The sequence below is a fragment of the Anomaloglossus baeobatrachus genome, chromosome 3, assembly GCF_048569485.1.
Source record: "Anomaloglossus baeobatrachus isolate aAnoBae1 chromosome 3, aAnoBae1.hap1, whole genome shotgun sequence".
Lineage (NCBI taxonomy): Eukaryota > Metazoa > Chordata > Amphibia > Anura > Aromobatidae > Anomaloglossus > Anomaloglossus baeobatrachus.
Window position 1 is genome coordinate 1,844,515 of NC_134355.1, and position 21,377 is coordinate 1,865,891.

General features: G+C 47.7%; 1 protein-coding gene across 1 annotated transcript in view; it reads left to right on the forward strand.

Moving 5' to 3' along the window:
• The window catches only part of KLC4 (kinesin light chain 4), an 81,359-nt gene extending 60,155 nt beyond the window's left edge, over nt 1-21,204 (forward strand). Inside the window, 3 exon segments of the mRNA XM_075338938.1 lie at nt 18,198-18,322; nt 20,487-20,544; nt 20,667-21,204. Coding sequence (XP_075195053.1) covers nt 18,198-18,322; nt 20,487-20,544; nt 20,667-20,738 — 255 coding nt within the window. The 3' untranslated portion in view covers nt 20,739-21,204.
• Nucleotides 21,205-21,377: the final 173 nt, after the last annotated feature.

A 21,377-nucleotide genomic window follows, 5' to 3' on the forward strand; every position in this document is an offset into this window, starting at 1 on the left:
GGCTCTGGGAGACCCAGACAAGGGATTTCTGGCGACCACACACCCGCGTTAAGCGGGCGGTAAGCAGCACATTAGTGCTGGTCCCACTAGTGCCACAGTGTTATATTGGTGTATTTTTTTCTCTATACCATATATATATATATATATATATATATATATATATATATATATATATATATATATATATATATATATTGCACTGTAAGGTCGCTTCTTGGCTGTATACCCTATATTGCTCTGAGGAGACGACAACATGTCATCCGCAAAACGCAAGGGTGCCAAGACACAGGCTGTATACGCTGCTTGTGCCGCTTGTGGGGCTGATCTACCGGCAGGTTCCAAAGACCCCCATTGTGTGCAATGTTCGGTCCCTGTGCCACTTCGTCAGCCGGAGCCTATGGTGGTAGTGGCCCAGGCAGAGTCACCGGTGAACCCTGTCCCGGTGACGGGGACAGAGTTTGCAGTTTTTGCTGACAAGATGTCTGTCACTATGACAAAAATCCTAGAGACCTTGCAGGCCAGGCCGGTCACTCAGACCATGGACACTGCTGCGTCAATGTTCCCCGGTCCCCCTCAGTTGGAGTTAATCCGTGCTTCAAGGGGGTCCCAGGCATCTCAGGCTGAAGGCTCTGACTCAGATGACAGTCCCAGGCAGCCTAAGCGAGCTCGCTGGGAGAGGCCCTCCACGTCATCACGCGGATCAGGGTCTCAGCGAGAAGAGTCTCTGCGTGATGAGACAGAGGAGGGTGATCAGGAGTCTAATCCTGACACCGCTCTCAATCTGGATACTCCTGATGGTGACGCCATGGTAAATGACCTTATAGCGGCCATCAATAGACTGTTGGATATTTCTCCCCCAGCCCCTTCAGCAGAAGAGGCAGCTGCACAGCAGGAGAAGTTCCATTTCAGGTATCCCAAGCGAAAACTGAGTACTTTTCTGGACCACGCTGACTTCAGAGAATCAGTCCAGAAACACCAGGCTTATCCAGACAAGCGTTTCTCCAAACGTCTTAAGGATACACGTTATCCCTTTCCCCCTGACGTGGTCAAACGCTGGACCCAGTGTCCAAAGGTGGATCCCCCAATCTCCAGGCTTGCGGCTAGATCCATAGTTGCAGTGGAGGATGGGGCTTCACTTAAAGATGCCAATGACAGACAGATGGACCTTTGGTTGAAATCTGTCTATGAAGCGATTGGCGCGTCATTTGCTCCAGCATTCGCGGCCGTGTGGGCACTCCAAGCTATTTCAGCTGGTCTGGCACAGGTGGACTCTATCATACGTCCAGCAGTGCCGCAAGTGAAGTCCTTAACTTCGCAAATGTCTGCGTTTGCGACCTATGCTATCAACGCTGTCCTGGACTCTACGAGCCGTACCTCAATGGCGTCTGCCAACTCGGTGGTTTTGCGCAGAGCCTTGTGGTTAAAAGAATGGAAAGCGGATTCTGCTTCCAAAAAATGTTTAACCAGCTTGCCACTATCTGTAGACAGACTGTTTGGTGAGCAATTGGCTGAAATCATTAAACAGTCCAAGGGTAAAGACTCCTCCTTACCCCAGCCCAGATCAAGCAAACCTCAACAAAGGAGGTGGCAGTCAAGGTTTCGGTCCTTTCGAGGCTCTGGCAAGGCCCAATTCTCCTCGTCCAAAGGGACTCAGAAAGAGCAAAAGGGCTCAGATTCCTGGCGGGCTCACTCACGCCCCAAGAAAGCAACCGGAGGAACCGCTTCCAAGGCGGCTGCCTCATGACTTTCGGCCTCCTCCCTCCGCATCCTCGGTCGGTGGCAGGCTCTCCCGCTTTTGCGACATTTGGCTGCCACAGGTCAAGGACCGGTGGGTAACAGACATTTTGTCTCACGGGTACAGGATAGAGTTCAGTTCTCGTCCTCCGCCTCGGTTCTTCAGAACTTCCCCACATCCCGACCGAGCAGAGGCTCTTCTGCAGGCGGTGGGCTCACTAAGAGCAGAAGGAGTGGTGATCCCTGTTCCTCTTCAGGAACAAGGGCAAGGTTTTTACTCCAATCTCTTCGTGGTTCCAAAAAAGGACGGCTCGTTCCGTCCTGTTCTGGACCTAAAGCTGCTCAACAAGCATGTGAACGCCAGGCGGTTCCGGATGGAATCCCTCCGCTCCGTCATTGCCTCAATGTCTCAAGGAGATTTCCTTGCATCAATAGACATCAAAGATGCTTATCTCCACGTGCCGATTGCTACAGAGCACCAACGTTTTCTACGTTTTGTGATAGGTCACGAACATCTCCAGTTCGTAGCTCTGCCATTTGGTCTGGCGACAGCCCCACGGGTTTTCACCAAGGTCATGGCGACAGTGGTAGCAGTCTTGCACTCCCAGGGACACTCGGTGATCCCTTACTTGGACGATCTACTTGTCAAAGCACCCTCTCAAGAGGCGTGCCAACACAGCCTGAATGTTGCGCTGGAGACTCTCCAGACTTTCGGGTGGATCATCAACTTTTCAAAGTCAAATCTGTCACCGACTCAATCACTAACGTATCTTGGCATGGAGTTTCATACTCTGCCAGCGATAGTGAAGCTTCCGCTGGACAAGCAGCGGTCACTACAGACAGGGGTACAGTCTCTCCTTCACGGTCAGTCGCACTCCTTAAGGCGCCTCATGCACTTCCTAGGGAAGATGGTGGCAGCAATGGAAGCAGTCCCGTTTGCACAGTTTCATCTGCGCCCACTTCAATGGGACATTCTCCGCCAATGGGACGGGAAGTCAACTTCCCTGGACAGGAAAGTCTCCCTTTCCCAGACGGCCAAGGACTCTCTGCAATGGTGGCTTCTTCCCACCTCATTATCACAGGGAAGATCATTCCTGCCCCCATCCTGGGCAGTGGTCACGACAGACGCAAGTCTGTCAGGGTGGGGAGCAGTTTTTCTCCACCACAGGGCTCAAGGGACGTGGACTCAGCAGGAGTCCACCCTTCAGATCAATGTTCTGGAAATCAGGGCAGTGTATCTAGCCCTACTAGCCTTCCAGCAGTGGCTGGAAGGAAAGCAGATCCGAATTCAGTCGGACAACTCCACAGCGGTGGCATACATCAACCACCAGGGAGGGACACGCAGTCGGCAAGCCTTCCAGGAAGTCCGGCGGATTCTGCTGTGGGTGGAGGACAGAGCATCCACCATATCAGCGGTTCACATCCCGGGCGTAGAAAACTGGGAAGCAGACTTCCTCAGTCGCCAGGGTATGGACGCAGGGGAATGGTCCCTTCACCCGGACGTGTTTCAGGAAATCTGTCGCCGTTGGGGGGTGCCGGACGTCGACCTAATGGCGTCGCGGCACAACCACAAGGTCCCGACGTTCATGGCGCGGTCTCGCGATCAAAGAGCTCTGGCGGCAGACGCCTTAGTGCAAGATTGGTCGCAGTTCCGGCTCCCTTATGTGTTCCCACCTCTGGCACTCTTGCCCAGAGTGCTACGCAAGATCAGATCCGATTGCAGCCGCGTCATACTTGTCGCCCCAGACTGGCCGAGGAGGTCGTGGTACCCGGATCTGTGGCATCTCACGGTCGGCCAACCGTGGGCACTACCAGACCGACCAGACTTACTGTCCCAAGGGCCGCTTTTCCATCGGAATTCTGCGGCCCTGAACCTGACTGTGTGGCCATTGAGTCCTGGATCCTAGCGTCTTCAGGATTATCCCAAGGAGTCGTTGCCACCATGAGACAGGCTAGGAAGTCCACTTCTGCTAAGATCTACCACAGAACGTGGAGGATTTTCTTATCCTGGTGCTCTGCACAAGGAGTATCCCCCTGGCCATTCGCGTTACCTACTTTTCTTTCCTTCCTGCAATCTGGGTTGGAAAAGGGCTTGTCGCTCGGCTCCCTTAAAGGGCAAGTCTCGGCACTATCCGTGTTTTTTCAGAAGCGTCTAGCACGACTTTCTCAGGTGCGCACGTTCCTGCAGGGGGTTTGTCATATCGTCCCTCCGTACAGGCGGCCGTTAGATCCATGGGATCTAAACAGGGTACTAGTTGCTCTCCAGAAGCCGCCCTTCGAGCCTCTGAGGGATGTTTCACTTTCTCGTCTCTCACAGAAAGTGGTCTTTCTAGTGGCGGTCACGTCTCTTCGGAGAGTGTCTGAGCTAGCAGCGCTGTCATCCAAGGCTCCCTTCCTGGTGTTCCACCAGGACAAGGTAGTGCTGCGCCCCATTCAGGAGTTTCTCCCTAAGGTGGTATCCTCTTTTCATCTTAATCAGGATATCTCCTTGCCTTCCTTTTGTCCTCATCCAGTTCTTCGGTATGAAAAGGATTTACATTTGTTAGATCTGGTGAGAGCACTCAGAATCTACATTTCCCGCACGGCGCCCCTGCGCCGCTCGGATGCACTCTTTGTCCTTGTCGCTGGTAAGCGCAAAGGGTCGCAGGCTTCAAAAGCCACCCTGGCTCGATGGATCAAAGAACCAATTCTTGAAGCCTACCGTTCTGCTGGGCTTCCGGTTCCATCAGGGCTGAAGGCCCACTCTACCAGAGCCGTGGGTGCGTCCTGGGCATTACGACACCAGGCTACGGCTCAACAGGGGTGCCAGGCAGCTACCTGGTCGAGTCTGCACACTTTCACCAAACATTATCAGGTGCATACCTATGCTTCGGCGGACGCCAGCCTAGGTAGAAGAGTCCTGCAGGCGGCAGTTACCTCCCCGTAGGGGAAGGCTGTCTTCGCAGCTCTAACATGAGGTATTTCTTTACCCACCCAGGGACTGCTTTTGGACGTCCCAATCGTCTGGGTCTCCCAATGGAGCGCCGAAGAAGAAGGGAATTTTGTTACTTACCGTAAATTCCTTTTCTTCTAGCTCCTATTGGGAGACCCAGCACCCGCCCTGTTGTCCTTCGGGATTGTTGGTTTTTTTCGGGTACACATGTTGTTCATGTTGAACGGTTTTCAGTTCTCCGATGTTACTTCGGAGTGAATTTGTTTAAACCAGTTATTGGCTTTCCTCCTTCTTGCTTTAGCACTAAAACTGGTGAGCCAGTGATCCCACTGGGGGTGTATAGCCAGAAGGGGAGGGGCCTTACACTTTTTAGTGTAATGCTTTGTGTGGCCTCCGGAGGCAGTGCTATACACCCAATCGTCTGGGTCTCCCAATAGGAGCTAGAAGAAAAGGAATTTACGGTAATTAACAAAATTCCCTTCTTTCTGCCCATAAATCGGAGCGTTCTGTCACACAATAGTTAATAAATCACATTTCCCACTCGTCACTTTACATCAGGACAATTTTTGAAACATAATTTTTTTGTTAGGAAATTAGAAGGGGTCAAAGTTCATCAGCAATTTAGAATTTTTCCAACAAGATTTACAAAGCCAATTTTTTGAGGGGCTGCTACACATTTGACGTGACTTTGAGAGGCCGAGGTGACAAAAAATACACAAGTGATCCCATTCTAAAATATGCACCCCTTACACTGCTGAAAACCACATGCAAGAAGTTTATTAACCCTTTAGGTGCTTCACAGGAACGAAAGCGATACTGATGGGGAAAAAAATGAAAATATTACTTTTTCCCACAAAAAATGTTACTTTAGCCATAAAATTTAGCATTTTCACAAGGGTATCAGGAAAAAAATACAGTATAGTATTTATTGTGCAATTTCTCCTGAGTATGCTGATACCTCATATGTGGTGGAAATCAGCTGTTTGGGCGAACGGCAGGGCTCAGAAGGGAAGGAGCGCCATTTGAATTTTTGAAACCAAAATTAGCTGGAATCATTAGCGGACATCATGTTGCGTTTGGAGACCCCCTGAGGTGCCTAAACAGTGGAACTCCCCCACAAGTGACCCCACTTTGGAAACTAGACCCCTCAAGCAATTTATCTAAATGTTTGGTGAGATCCTTAAATCCCCGGGAACTTCACAGACGTTTATAATGTTGAGCCGTAAAAAATAGAAAAAATACATTTTTACCACAAAATTGTAACCAGAGTCTTTAAACTTGCAACTAACAAAATTACCCACACAAGCCATAGTTATGAAAATATAAAGTTGTTTTATTATTAATGCTGTAGGGGAATTAGATTATAGGCGTACATACATAAATATAGGACCAAGGGAATTGGTGCTGGAGGGGAAAACCCCACATGTCCCAGGCATTAGTTCAGGAGAACAAGTCTCTACTGAGTAACGGCAGACATATCAAAAATAGTGACTCACAGGTAGAAATGAGCTCAGAAGGATAAATGCGGCCAAAGAGACCAAGACATAACAAGTATAGCCAAAGGCAGAGCACCTACCAGGAGAATATGTCGCCGGGGGCCGGGATAGTACGTAGGGACGTTGGTCCCCACGTGCTATCCCGGCCCCCGGCGACATATTTTTTTTTTTTTCTTTCTTCCTTCCTTCCTTTTTTTTCTCTTTTTCCCTCTCCCCAAAAGCATCCCTATCTCACCACCTTCTCACTATTATTGGATCAAATACTAGGTTGACAAACTGGATATAATTTTTTGTCTTGTCTTCTTTTTTTTTTTTTTTTTTTATAATTATTTTATTATTAGATCCAAGAGAGAAGGAGAAGGGGGGGGGGGGGGGAAACAAAAACAAAAAGCCCCGAAGGGGGAGGGGAGAGGAATAACTCCTTATGAATACTGTATGATGAGGTATTTTCTAAAATTCATACCATGTGGAACCTGAGTACCCAATTTAAAAATCCAAAAAGACTCCCTGTTGAAAATTTTTCTACGATGGTCGCCCCCTCTCAACGGTTTGTAGACTTTCTCAATACCAGAAAAGATAAGAGAATCAAGGTTCCTATTGTGTATAGAAACAAAATGTCTAGTGACCGCAGATACATTAACAGCCGTTAGATTTGACGCATCGGACATGTGCCGTCTGATGCATTTTTTCAATGGGCCACTAGTGCGTCCCACATACTGGATTCTGCAGGCTGTGCATTCAATCAGATAGATGACGTTTGGTGTTACAATTAATGAAATCTTTTATGTCATAGGATAGACCAGTGGTGATAGAAGTAAACGTTTTACTTTTTTTGACATGCTTGCAAGAAATACACTGGTTGTGACCACAGCCGTTGAACCCAGTACATGAGAGCCATTTTTTGTTGTTTTTATTAATAATCTGTGAGTCTTTACTGGCAACAAAACTGGGAGCCAACAGATTTGATAAATTGAGAGCCCGTTTAGCAACAAAATTGATGGAATAACTAGTGAGGATTTGACTTAAGTTGTTATCTTGATGTAAAAGAGGTAAGTATTTTCTGATGATTTTTACAATATCATTAAATTGCGGGGAATAAGCCGTAGCAAATGTTATTTTGTCAAGATGTTTCTTACTGGCAATTTTTTTGTATTTGAAAAGGTCTGTTCTACTGAGATCCTTTACTATAGATTGTGCTCGATTGAGACACCAGTCCGGGTAACCCCTTTGTTTCAGACGTGTACATATCCTTGAAAATTCCTCCAAAAATATGTCAGATCTGGAACAATTTCGCTTAGCCCTAATCAATTCTAGGGGAATATTTTTGATGGTTTGGGGAGGATGGCATGAGTGGGCTTGTAGAATAGAGTTGGAATCAGTGTCTTTTTTGAAAGGATATATGTCAATTTTGTTTCCATTTCCCACTAACGTTCCATCGAGATAATTAATGCTGGTAGGATGTGTATGGTAGGTGAATTGTAGATTAAATGAATTTTGATTTAGATGTTGAACAAAAGAGGGTACCTCCTTTGTATCACCTTTCCAAATCAGCAGTAAATCATCGATGTAGCGAGTGCAGAATGCGATTTTGTCAGAAAAAAAGTTGTCATTGAAAACAAAGTTCTTCAAAGATTGCCACTACAATATTAGCTAAAGAGGGGGAAATTTCCCCCCCATGCGAACTCCACATTTCTGCAGATAAAAACTATTGTCAAAGGTGAAATAGTTATGGGTTAGTAAAAAATTAATCCCTGAGACAATGTAATCTTGGACATTGATGGAATAGGAAAAAAAAATTCAACAGGGAGTCTTTTTGGATTTTTAAATTGGGTACTCGGGTTCCACATGGTATGAATTTTAGAAAAGACCTCATCATACAGTATTCATAAGGAGTTATTCCTCTCCCCTCCCCCTTCGGGTATTTTTGTTTTTGTTTCTCTCCCCCCCCCTTCTCCTTCTCTCTTGGATCTAATAATAAAATAATTCTAAAAAAAAAAAACAAAAAAACATAAATTATATCCAGTTTTTGTCAACCTAGTATTTGATATAATAATAGATAGTGAGAAGAAGGTGAGATAGGGATGTTTTTGGGGAGAGGAAAAAAGAGGAGAGAGAAGGAAGAAAAAAAAAAAAAAGAAAAATGTTTTATATTTTTTTTGTTTGTTTTTCTCCTCATGCATCATGTGATTACATCCTCCTGATTACATTTTTTGCATATATAGTTTTTTGCATTTGTTTTTTCTGGATCTTTCTCCTCTGTATTCATTTTTATTTTAATTTTTCTCACAGACTGCTATATTGTGTAGTTTTTTATTTTTTGCCTCTATTATGTCTTGTTACATATGTTTGCACATATTTACTTTGAATGGACTGGTAATACATATTCCTTAATTAGAGCACCTGCTCTGATGACGTGGTGTGCATGTGGTTTTAAATCACCTCCACTGGAGACCTTCCTTCATTCCATGACTAAGACCTTTACTGGTCGAAACATGTAGGAATTTCTCCTCTGTCCGTGGATTACTTTTTCTTGTCCCCCCACATAGCTGTCTGTATTTTTGTATTTTAATTTTGATACAATAAGGTTTGGAGTTTTATCACTCGAGTCTCCCTGCCAAGGCGCTGGATTTGCTTTCGTTTCTCCCCCACAAGTGACCCTATTTTGGAAACTAAACCCCTCAAGGAATTTAGTTGGTTGGTGAGCACCTGGAAGTCCCGGGGGCTTCACAGTATTTTATAATGTTGAGCCTTAAAAATAAAAAAAAAATACATTTTTAACCTCAAAATTGTTGCATTAACGCCAAATTTGTCAAATTCACTAGGATCCCAGGAGATAATGAACTGTACAATTTGTTGTACAATGTCTCCTAAGTGCGCCAGTACCCCATATGTGGTCGAAAACTACATTTAAGGCATACTACAAAGAGAAGAAGGGAAGGAGCACCATATTGGAGTGCAGATTTAGTTGGAATGGTTTGCGGGCGCCATGTCACATTGGCAGAGCCCCTGAGGTGCCAGAACAGCAGAAACCCCCCACAAGTGTCCCCATTTTACAAACTGCACCGAAACTGCAAATTCATCCAGGGGTGCAGTGAGAATATTAACACTACAGGTGAATCACAAAATTTTATACTATTGGGTGGTGAAGAAAAAATAATTAATTTTTACCACTAAAATGTTTTAATCCCAGATTTCCAATTTTCACAAGGGGACTAGGTAACAAAGGCCCCATACTGGGTTACACAATTTCTCTTGAATTTGGCAATACCCCACATGTGACTGTACAGTGCTGTTTGGCTGCACCACAGGGATCAAGAGGGAAGGAGCGCCATTTGATTTTTGGAACACAGGTTTACCAAGAATAGTTTGCGGACTCCCTTTGCAGAGCCCCTAAGTGCCAGAACAGAAGAAATCCCCCTCAAGTAGCCAAATTATGGAAATTGCACCCCTCTGGGAATTCATCTATATGTGTAGTGACCATTTAATCTCTGGAAAACAGCCATGGTGTCAAACACAGTGAATGTTGCACAATAAAAAATTGTGAATAAGTTCTTGTTGTGCCCAGTGCATTGTAGTGCCCCGTATATTGTAACCAGCTCGTGCTTCTGGAAACCTGAACCCCTTACATTTTATCGGGCTCTCCTCAGTATAACAATGCCAGACATGTGGATGCTACCGTAACTGTGGTATAGGCACATTGTGGGGCTGAGAAGAGAGGGGGCATTTGGCTTTGGGAGTGCAGATTTTGCTGGATTTCTTTTGACGTGGAGAGCCAAAGCGTCTTTCGAGAGCCTTTGGGCTACCAGTAATGTGGAAGCCCCCTATATTTCCATTAACTGAAGACGGACCTGCGTGGGGACTTGTGTGTTTGTGGGTTGAGTTGAATGCTATTTGGTGGTGATTTTGATACAGAACATTTTGGATCAGTTCACATTTATCCTGTGCTCTATGCTGAGCGCTTACATCGGAGTTTCCATCTACATCTCTGAAATGCGTGTTTCAGGTGACACCCACGACGGATCTGTTCACTAATGAGGCAACAGAGTTACTCTGGACTCTATTTGGCCTCTGCTCAGTGGTGTCCGTCCTTTCAAAGGCAAATAAAACTGTTGATGACCGCACAGCGCAGTGGTTTGTGAAAACACACTGTATCCAAAACGCTGCTATTTTTTGTCGTGGGCATGCACCTTTACACATAATCACGGTGTAAGCACTCAGCACAGAGCGCAGGATAAATATGAGCCACGCCGTACTGCGATGTCTGAGAGGCAGAATGAACGCTTTTTACAAAATATTTTTCTGCTGACAGTCATGTCAACGCTTTTTTTTTTTTTTTTTTTGGGATGAGTTGGAGTTTTTTTATTGGTACCGTTTTTGGCCACCTAATATTTTTGATCGCTTTCTATTCCATTTTATTCTGAGACAAAATCATGAAGAAACAGCAACTCAGTAATAGCTGTTTGCTTTTTTTATTTTTTATTTTTCTTACACAGTTTACCTTGCCACAAAAGTGATAAGACAGTTTTATTCTTCAGGTCAGTACAATTATAGCAATACCTCATTTATGGAGGGTTTTTTTATGTTTTGCCGCATGTACACCATAAAAAAAAAACGTTTTTGCATTGCTGTATTCTGAGAGCTATAACTTTTTTATGGTGGCTTGTTTTTTGCAGGACAAGATGGCGTTTTCAGCGGTGCCATTCTTATTCATGACTTTTTGATAGCCTTTTTTTTCCCCACCTTTTTCTTAGCTCTATGATGAAAAGGTAGTTTTTGCCATGTTTTTTTATTTTTACATTTTAACGTGTTGACTGAAGGGGTGAACCAGTGACAGTTACAGTTTCTATAGATCGGGGTGTTACGAACGCGGCAATACCAAATGTGTATTTATTTATTTTTTGATAGTTTTGTTTTTTTACATACAATAATATATTTATTGGAATATTTTTTTTATTTTCAGATTTATTTATTTTTTTTACTAAATTTTAAAACTTTTTTTTTTTTTGTCCCTTTATGGGACGCTAACTTTTAGTGATCTGATCACTGATATAATTCCCTGCAGGGACAGTTCGCCTCACACACCATAAATTCGGCATAATCTGTGAGGTTGATGCGTAGCTCAGTAACCCAGGGTCGTCATGATGACGACCCCTGGTTACCATGGCAGTAATTGGGTCCCTGTGATCCCATTACAGGGACCCAATCTCCAGGGAGAGGTAAATGATCCCTGCATCCTGAATTCTTCAATCGCACTTATCACAATGTAGAGGGTTAAACTGTTGGAAGTGGCGCTGTCACCGCTCCTGCTAGTGAGAGCCGGGTTCCAGCTGTAAGATCAGCCGGTGGTCTTGCGGCGATCATAGGGGTACAGTGCAGGAACCCCCGTGATCGCCATGACTTAACTGTACGTCATAGGTCAGGAATGCACCGACTTCCATGACGTACAGTTACGTCAAGAGTCGTGAAGGGGTTAAAACTGCAGAGAATATGAGAAATCTAATAGGATCTAGTTGTATTATATTTCTGTGGATGATTATCGGGACGGCCATCTTGCGTTATGTGCCAAAGTCAGAAAATGGCTAATTTGACTTTCATGAGGAAGTGATTTGCATTTTGTATGTCACTTTGCAAGGAAAGATGTGAGCAGTGACCATCATCTACCGACTTTTATAGGATCACGTAGAGGTTAGCTGGGACTATAGCCTGTTAACTTCAGTGGCAGAATGTTATGGGCATGCGCTGTCACTGTGCAGGGGCCTCATCGTGAATTCACCCATGGACTGAACATACTCTGCCCTGTGCAGAGGTTAATGAGTAGAAATGGAAGAAACTGGGCAGTGTCCCTCACATTGAAGAGAGTTTTGTGGGCATGCGCTGTCACTGTGCAGGGGGCTTATCACATATTCACCCATGGACTGAACATACTCTGACCTGTGCAGAGGTTGAGTAGAAAGGGAAGAAACTGGGCAGTGTCCATCACATTGAAGGGAGAGTGTTGTGTGCATGCGCTGTCACTGTGCAGGGGGCTTATCACGTATTCACCCATGGATTGAACATACTCTGACCTGTGCAGAGGTTAATGAGTAGAAAGGGAAGAAAGTGGGCGGTGTCCATCACATTGAAGGGAGTGTTGTGGGCCTGCACTGTCACTGTGCAGAGATCACTATATGGGGAGGGCAGAGGGGAGTTCTGTCCACCATATATTGTAATGGCGAAACCTGTATGCTGTCAGACATTGATCGCTCTCAGTGAGGGAAACAAAATTATAATCTTGTAGTTCTGATACCTTTAAATACCTAACTAAAATAAATGTTACAGAGCAAGCTTTCCAGACTTCTCAGGTCCCTTCATCAGGCATGGTATAACATAGTATCTGAAGAAACACAAATATATGCACAAACAGAGCAGAGGCAGTATAAAAAGACATTTAAATAAACAAACACTGGGCTTGGAGAGTGAATCCTTAATTAGCTTTGATTAGTGGTGTGAAAGTTTTTTTATTGTCCCAATATCCATGTAGTATCAGAGGCCTGGTGCCCTCACCATCTCTGGAGCAGACTCCTCAGATTCTGTATCCATGTAGGATCAGAGGCCTAGTGCCCTCACCGTCTCTGGAGCAGAGTCCTCAGATTCTGTATCCATGTAGGATCAGAGGCCTAGTGCCCTCACCGTCTCTAGAGCAGACTCCTCAGATTCTGTATCCATGTAGGATCAGAGGCCTAGTGCCCTCACCGTCTCTGGAGCAGAGTCCTCAGATTCTGTATCCATGTAGGATCAGAGGCCTAGTGCCCTCACCGTCTCTAGAGCAGACTCCTCAGATTCTGTATCCATGTAGGATCAGAGGCCTGGTGCCCTCACCGTCTCTAGAGCAGACTCCTAAGATTGTGTATCCATGTAGGATTAGAGGCCTGGTGCCCTCACTGTCTCTGGAGCGGACTCCTCAGATTCTGTATCCATGTAGGATCAGAGGTCTGGGGCCCTCACTGTCTGTGGAGCAGACTCCTCAGATTCTGTATCCATGTAGGATCAAAGCTCTGGTGCCCTCACTGTCTCTGGAGCAGACTCCTCAGATTCTGTATCCATGTAAGATCAGAGGTCTGGTGCTCTCACCATCTCTGGAGCAGACTCCTCAGATTCTGTATCCATGTAGGATCAGAGGCCTAGTGCCCTCACCGTCTCTAGAGCAGACTCCTCAGATTCTGTATCCATGTAAGATCAGAGGTCTGGTGCCCTCACTGTCTCTGGAGCAGACTCCTCAGATTCTGTATCCATGTAGGATCAGAGGTCTGGTGCCCTCACCGTCTCTGGAGCGGACTCCTCAGATTCTGTATCCATGTAAGATCAGAGGTCTGGTGCCCTCACTGTCTCTGGAGCAGACTCCTCAGATTCTGTATCCATGTAGGATCAGAGGTCTGGTGCCCTCACCGTCTCTAGAGCAGACTCCTCAGATTCTGTATCCATGTAGGATCAGAGGCCTAGTGCCCTCACCGTCTCTAGAGCAGACTCCTCAGATTCTGTATCCATGTAAGATCAGAAGCCTGGTGCTCTCACCGTCTCTGGAGCAGACTCCTCAGATTCTGTATCCATGTGGGATCAGAGGCCTAGTGCCCTCACCGTCTCTAGAGCAGACTCCTCAGATTCTGTATCCATGTAGGATCAGAGGCCTGGTGCTCTCACCGTCTCTGGAGCAGACTCCTAAGATTGTGTATCCATGTAGGATTAGAGGCCTGGTGCCCTCACTGTCTCTGGAGCAGACTCCTCAGATTCTGTATCCATGTAGGATCAGAGGCCTGGTGCCCTCACTGTCTCTGGAGCAGACTTCTCATATTCTGTATCCATGTAGGATCAGAACTCTGCTGCTCTCACTATTTCTGGAGCAGACTCCTCAGATTCTGTATCCATGTAGGATCAAAGGCCTGGTGCCGTCACCGGCTCTGGTGGAGACTCCTCAGATTTTGTAGTGGGTCACTGTCAGACATTGTAATCTTTCCAAAAGAGAGAGTGTGGAAACTGCAGGATTCCTTTGCAGAAATTTGTGTAAGAATTGATAAAGGCACTAATTTTGTGACGTCAGGGTCATCTACACAAATAATAAAGGCTAGAAATATCCAGGGTTTTAGTGCTTCATCTGTGATCGGCCCAAGGGGCATTTCAACAAAAGTGAGAAGCGGCAGAGTTACATGACAGCAACGATGCGCTCAGTGTCTGGTGTGTGATGCTACACGACGATAACGATGCTCTGTCAGGTGTGTGATGCTACACGATGGCAGCGATGTGCTCGGTGTCGGGTGTGTTTTGTGTTACAGGATGGCAGCGATGTGCTCGGTGTCGGGTGTGTTTTGTGTTACAGGACGGCAGTGATGTGCTCGGTGTCGGGTGTGTTTTGTGTTACAGGACGGCAGTGATGTGCTCGGTGTCGGGTGTGTTTTGTGTTACAGGACGGCAGTGATGTGCTCGGTGTCGGGTGTGTTTTGTGTTACAGGATGGCAGCGATGTGCTCGGTGTCAGGTGTGTTTTGTGTTACACGATGGCAGCGATGTGCTCGGTGTCAGGTGTGTTTTGTGTTACAGGACCGCAGCGATGTGCTCGGTGTCGGGTGTGTTTTGTGTTACAGGATGGCAGTGATGTGCTCGGTGTCAGGTGTGTGATGCTACACGATGGCAGCGATGTGCTCGGTGTCGGGTGTGTTTTGTGTTACAGGACCGCAGTGATGTGCTCGGTGTCGGGTGTGTTTTGTGTTACAGGATGGCAGCGATGTGCTCGGTGTCGGGTGTGTTTTGTGTTACAGGATGGCAGCGATGTGCTCGGTGTCGGGTGTGTTTTGTGTTACAGGATGGCAGTGATGTGCTCGGTGTCAGGTGTGTGATGCTACACGATGGCAGCGATGTGCTCGGTGTCGGGTGTATTTTGTGTTACAGGACGGCAGTGATGTGCTCGGTGTCGGGTGTGTTTTGTGTTACAGGACGGCAGCGATGTGCTCGGTGTCGGGTGTGTTTTCTGTTACAGGACGGCAGCGATGTGCTCGGTGTCGGGTGTGTTTTGTGTTACAGGACGGCAGCGATGTGCTCGGTGTCGGGTGTGTTTTGTGTTACATGATGGCAGCGATGTGCTCGGTGTCGGGTGTGTTTTGTGTTACAGGACGGCAGCGATGTGCTCGTTGTCGGGTGTGTTTTGTGTTACAGGACGGCAGTGATGTGCTCGGTGTCGGGTGTGTTTTGTGTTACAGGATGGCAGCGATGTGCTTGGTGTCAGGTGTGTGATGCTACACGATGGCAGTGATGTGCTCGGTGTCGGGTGTGTTTTGTGTTACAGGACGGCAGTGATGTGCTCGGTGTCGGGTGTGTTTTGTGTTACAGGACGGCAGTGATGTGCTCGGTGTCGGGTGTGTTTTGTGTTACAGGATGGCAGCGATGTGCTCGGTGTCCGGTGTGTTTTGTGTTACAGGACGGCAGCGATGTGCTCGGTGTCGGGTGTGTTTTGTGTTACACGATGGCAGCGATGTGCTCGGTGTCGGGTGTGTTTTGTGTTACAGGACGGCAGCGATGTGCTCGGTGTCGGGTGTGTTTTGTGTTACACGATGGCAGCGATGTGCTTGGTGTCAGGTGTGTGATGCTACACGATGGCAGTGATGTGCTCGGTGTCGGGTGTGTTTTGTGTTACAGGACGGCAGTGATGTGCTCGGTGTCGGGTGTGTTTTGTGTTACAGGACGGCAGTGATGTGCTCGGTGTCGGGTGTGTTTTGTGTTACAGGATGGCAGCGATGTGCTCGGTGTCCGGTGTGTTTTGTGTTACAGGACGGCAGTGATGTGCTCGGTGTCGGGTGTGTTTTGTGTTACATGGCAGCGATGTGCTCTGTGTCGGGTGTGTTTTGTGTTACAGGACGGCAGTGATGTGCTCGGTGTCGGGTGTGTTTTGTGTTACAGGACGGCAGTGATGTGCTCGGTGTCGGGTGTGTTTTGTGTTACAGGACGGCAGTGATGTGCTCGGTGTCGGGTGTGTTTTGTGTTACAGGACGGCAGTGATGTGCTCTGTATGAAGTGTGTTTTGTGTTACAGGACGGCAGCGATGTGCTCGGTGTCGGGTGTGTTTTGTGTTACAGGACGGCAGTGATGTGCTCGGTGTCGGGTGTGTTTTGTGTTACAGGACGGCAGCGATGTGCTCGGTGTCGGGTGTGTTTTGTGTTACAGGACGGCAGCGATGTGCTCGGTGTCGAGTGTGTTTTGTGTTACAGGACGGCAGCGATGTGCTCGGTGTCGGGTGTGTTTTGTGTTACAGGACGGCAGTGATGTGCTCGGTGTCGGGTGTGTTTTGTGTTACAGGACGGCAGTGATGTGCTCTGTATGAGGTGTGTTTTGTGTTACACGATGGCAGCGATGTGCTCTGTATGAGGTGTGTTTTGTGTTACAGGATGGCAGCGATGTGCTCTGTATGAGGTGTGTTTTGTGTTACAGGATGGCAGTGATGTGCTCGGTGTCGGGTGTGTTTTGTGTTACAGGACGGCAGTGATGTGCTCGGTGTCGGGTGTGTTTTGTGTTACAGGACGGCAGTGATGTGCTCTGTATGAGGTGTGTTTTGTGTTACACGATGGCAGCGATGTGCTCGGTGTCGGGTGTGTTTTGTGTTACAGGACGGCAGCGATGTGCTCGGTGTCGGGTGTGTTTTGTGTTACAGGACGGCAGTGATGTGCTCGGTGTCGGGTGTGTTTTGTGTTACAGGACGGCAGTGATGTGCTCTGTATGAGGTGTGTTTTGTGTTACACGATGGCAGCGATGTGCTCTGTATGAGGTGTGTTTTGTGTTACAGGATGGCAGCGATGTGCTCTGTATGAGGTGTGTTTTGTGTTACAGGATGGCAGTGATGTGCTCGGTGTCGGGTGTGTTTTGTGTTACAGGATGGCAGTGATGTGCTCGGTGTCGGGTGTGTTTTGTGTTACAGGACGGCAGTGATGTGCTCGGTGTCGGGTGTGTTTTGTGTTACAGGACGGCAGTGATGTGCTCGGTGTCGGGTGTGTTTTGTGTTACAGGATGGCAGCGATGTGCTTGGTGTCGGGTGTGTTTTGTGTTACAGGACGGCAGTGATGTGCTCGGTGTCAGGTGTGTTTTGTGTTACAGGACGGCAGTGATGTGCTCGGTGTCAGGTGTGTTTTGTGTTACAGGACGGCAGTGATGTGCTTGGTGTCGGGTGTGTTTTGTGTTACAGGACGGCAGTGATGTGCTCGGTGTCAGGTGTGTTTTGTGTTACAGGACGGCAGTGATGTGCTCGGTGTCGGGTGTGTTTTGTGTTACAGGACGGCAGTGATGTGCTCGGTGTCGGGTGTGTTTTGTGTTACAGGATGGCAGCGATGTGCTTGGTGTCGGGTGTGTTTTGTGTTACAGGACGGCAGTGATGTGCTCGGTGTCAGGTGTGTTTTGTGTTACAGGACGGCAGTGATGTGCTCGGTGTCAGGTGTGTTTTGTGTTACAGGACGGCAGTGATGTGCTTGGTGTCGGGTGTGTTTTGTGTTACAGGACGGCAGTGATGTGCTTGGTGTCGGGTGTGTTTTGTGTTACAGGACGGCAGTGATGTGCTCGGTGTCGGGTGTGTTTTGTGTTACAGGATGGCAGTGATGTGCTTGGTGTCGGGTGTGTTTTGTGTTACAGGATGGCAGTGATGTGCTTGGTGTTGGGTGTGTTTTGTGTTACAGGACGGCAGTGATGTGCTCGGTGTCGGGTGTGTTTTGTGTTACAGGACGGCAGCGATGTGCTCGGTGTCGGGTGTGTTTTCTGTTACAGGACGGCAGCGATGTGCTCGGTGTCAGGTGTGTTTTGTGTTACACGATGGCAGCGATGTGCTCGGTGTCGGGTGTATTTTGTGTTACAGGATGGCAGCGATGTGCTTGGTGTTGGGTGTGTTTTGTGTTACAGGATGGCAGTGATGTGCTTGGTGTCAGGTGTGTTTTGTGTTACAGGACGGTAGCGATGTGCTCGGTGTCGGGTGTGTTTTGTGTTACAGGACGGCAGTGATGTGCTCGGTGTCAGGTGTGTTTTGTGTTACAGGACGGCAGTGGAACACTTAGACGTTCTGGGTCTCTGGGTAAAATCCGTGATGTCTTGCGGAGGAGCAGTGAAATGTTGGTGAAGAAGCTTCAAGGCACAACTCCTCCCGAACCAAGAAACTCAAAGTAATTACCATATTACATATAAAGGGACATGTTCAGGACGGAACACGTCGTGGGTGACACTGAGCACTCGGTAGCACCCACATATTTAGTACCCCATGCAGTACATGCTCAGAACCACACCAAGGGTTCAGTACCAAGTGCTATGCACAATGCAATGGGATCAGTACCATGCACTTAGTGCCAGATGCACCGCAAGCTCAGTACCACACACTGAGGGATCAGTACCATGTACTTAGTGCCACGTGCAGCACATACTCTGTACCACACACTGAGGGATCAGTACCATGCACTTAGTGCCACATGCACCGCATACTCTATACTACACACTGAGGGATCAGTATCATGCACTTAGTGCCACATGCACCGCATACTCTATACTACACACTGAGGGATCAGTATCATGCACTTAGTGCCACATGCACCGCATACTCTATACCACACACTGAGGGATCAGTACCATGCACTTAGTGCCACATGCACCGCATACTCTATACCACACACTGAGGGATCAGTACCATGCACTTAGTGCCACATGCACCGCTTACTCTGTACCACACACTGAGGGATCAGTACCATGCACTTAGTGCCAGATGCACCGCAAGCTCAGTACCACACACTGAGGGATCAGTACCATGTACTTAGTGCCACGTGCACCACATACTCTGTACCACACACTGAGGGATCAGTATCATGCACTTAGTGCCAGATGCACCGCAAGCTCAGTACCACACACTGAGGGATCAGTACCATGCACTTAGTGCCACATGCACTGCATAATCTGTACCACACACTGAGGGATCAGTACCATGTACTTAGTGCCACGTGCACCGCATACTCTATACCACACACTGAGGGATCAGTATCATGCACTTAGTGCCACGTGCACCGCATACTCTATACTACACACTGAGGGATCAGTACCATGCACTTAGTGCCACATGCACCGCATACTCTATACCACACACTGAGGGATCAGTATCATGCCCTTAGTGCCAGATGCACCGCAAGCTCAGTACCACACACTGAGGGATCAGTACCATGCACTTAGTGCCACATGCACTGCATAATCTGTACCACACACTGAGGGATCAGTACCATGTACTTAGTGCCACGTGCACCACATACTCTGTACCACACACTGAGGGATCAGTATCATGCACTTAGTGCCACATGCACCGCATACTCTATACTACACACTGAGGGATCAGTACCATGCACTTAGTGCCACGTGCACTGCATACTCTGTACCACACACTGAGGGATCAGTACCATGTACTTAGTGCCACGTGCACCACATACTCTATACCACACACTGAGGGATCAGTACCATGCACTTAGTGCCACATGCACCGCATACTCTATACCACACACTGAGGGATCAGTACCGTGCACTTAGTGCCACGTGCGCCGCATACTCTATACCACACACTGAGGGATCAGTACCGTGCACTTAGTGCCACGTGCACCGCATACTCTATACCACACACTGAGGGATCAGTACCGTGCACTTAGTGCCACGTGCACCGCATACTCTAAACCACACACTGAGGGATCAGTACCGTGCACTTAGTGCCACGTGCACCGCATACTCTAAACCACACACTGAGGGATCAGTACCGTGCACTTAGTGCCACGTGCACCGCATACTCTATACCACACACTGAGGGATCAGTACCGTGCACTTAGTGCCACGTGCACCGCATACTCTAAACCACACACTGAGGGATCAGTACCGTGCACTTAGTGCCACGTGCACCGCATACTCTAAACCACACACTGAGGGATCAGTACCGTGCACTTAGTGCCACGTGCACCGCATACTCTATACCACACACTGAGGGATCAGTACCATGCACTTAGTGCCACGTGCACCGCATACTCTATACCACACATTGAGGGATCAGTACCATGCACTTAGTGCCACGTGCACCGCATACTCTATACCACACATTGAGGGATCAGTATCATGCACTTAGTGCCACGTGCACCGCATACTCTGTACCACACATTGAGGGATCAGTACCGCTCGCTCAGTACCACACACAGAGGTCACTTATGACCACATGCTCTGTATCACACCTAGGTGTATCAGGGATTGTAGACGGGAGGGAGGCCCTGTTAAAGCTTGGCCTTGGTATATTCACTCCATATTCTTCTCTTGCAGTATGAAGCGCGCGGCTTCCCTGAACTATCTTAACAAATCCAGCGACGAAACCTTCCGGGTAAGAAGTGTCCTCTCCGTGTCCTCTCCGTGTCCCATAATGTCTGGCTCTGGAGGGCCCAACATATTTGTTTCCTGGACTTTTCTTTGTCAGAGACTTCATAAACCTCTCTTTATTTTCAGGTCTCTCAGAATCTTCTCTCTGAAACCCGAGGACTGAGTGCCAGTAACATAGATTTGTCATCACACAGCTAATACTGAGTGCTGAATGATGGGTACCCTGTACCCCCAGAATAAAGAACTCATCGCTCTCACCCAGCCTGTAATATAGTCCTATAATAAAAGCCCCAATGACGTGGATGAATACAGATCTGATTATAGGAGTCAGCTGACTGCGGAGATTTATAACCCCTAAAGACAAAGACCTCAATACCCAGTGACCCCAGAATCACTCCAGCTCATGCAAAGAACCAGAACACTACAATTCTCATTATCCTGCCCCAATGTAATAACCTAACATAGCTGGCCTAATGGACATGTCCTCTATAATACAGCACAGCTCTACACTGCAGCCTTCTAATAAAGAAGAGACCCCACTGCCTCTATCCCCGATTATCACAGAATAACAACTGCCACCATCACCCTATCATCAGAGATTCCCACCAAGGTGCCCTATTATCAGAGATTCCCACCAAGGTGCCCTATCATCACAGAGACTCCCACCAAGGTGCCCTATCATCACAGAGACTCCCACCCAGGTGCCCTATCATCACAGAGACTCCCACCAAGGTGCCCTATTATCAGAGATTCCCACCAAGGTGCCCTATCATCACAGAGACTCCCACCAAGGTGCCCTATCATCACAGAGACTCCCACCAAGGTGCCCTATCATCA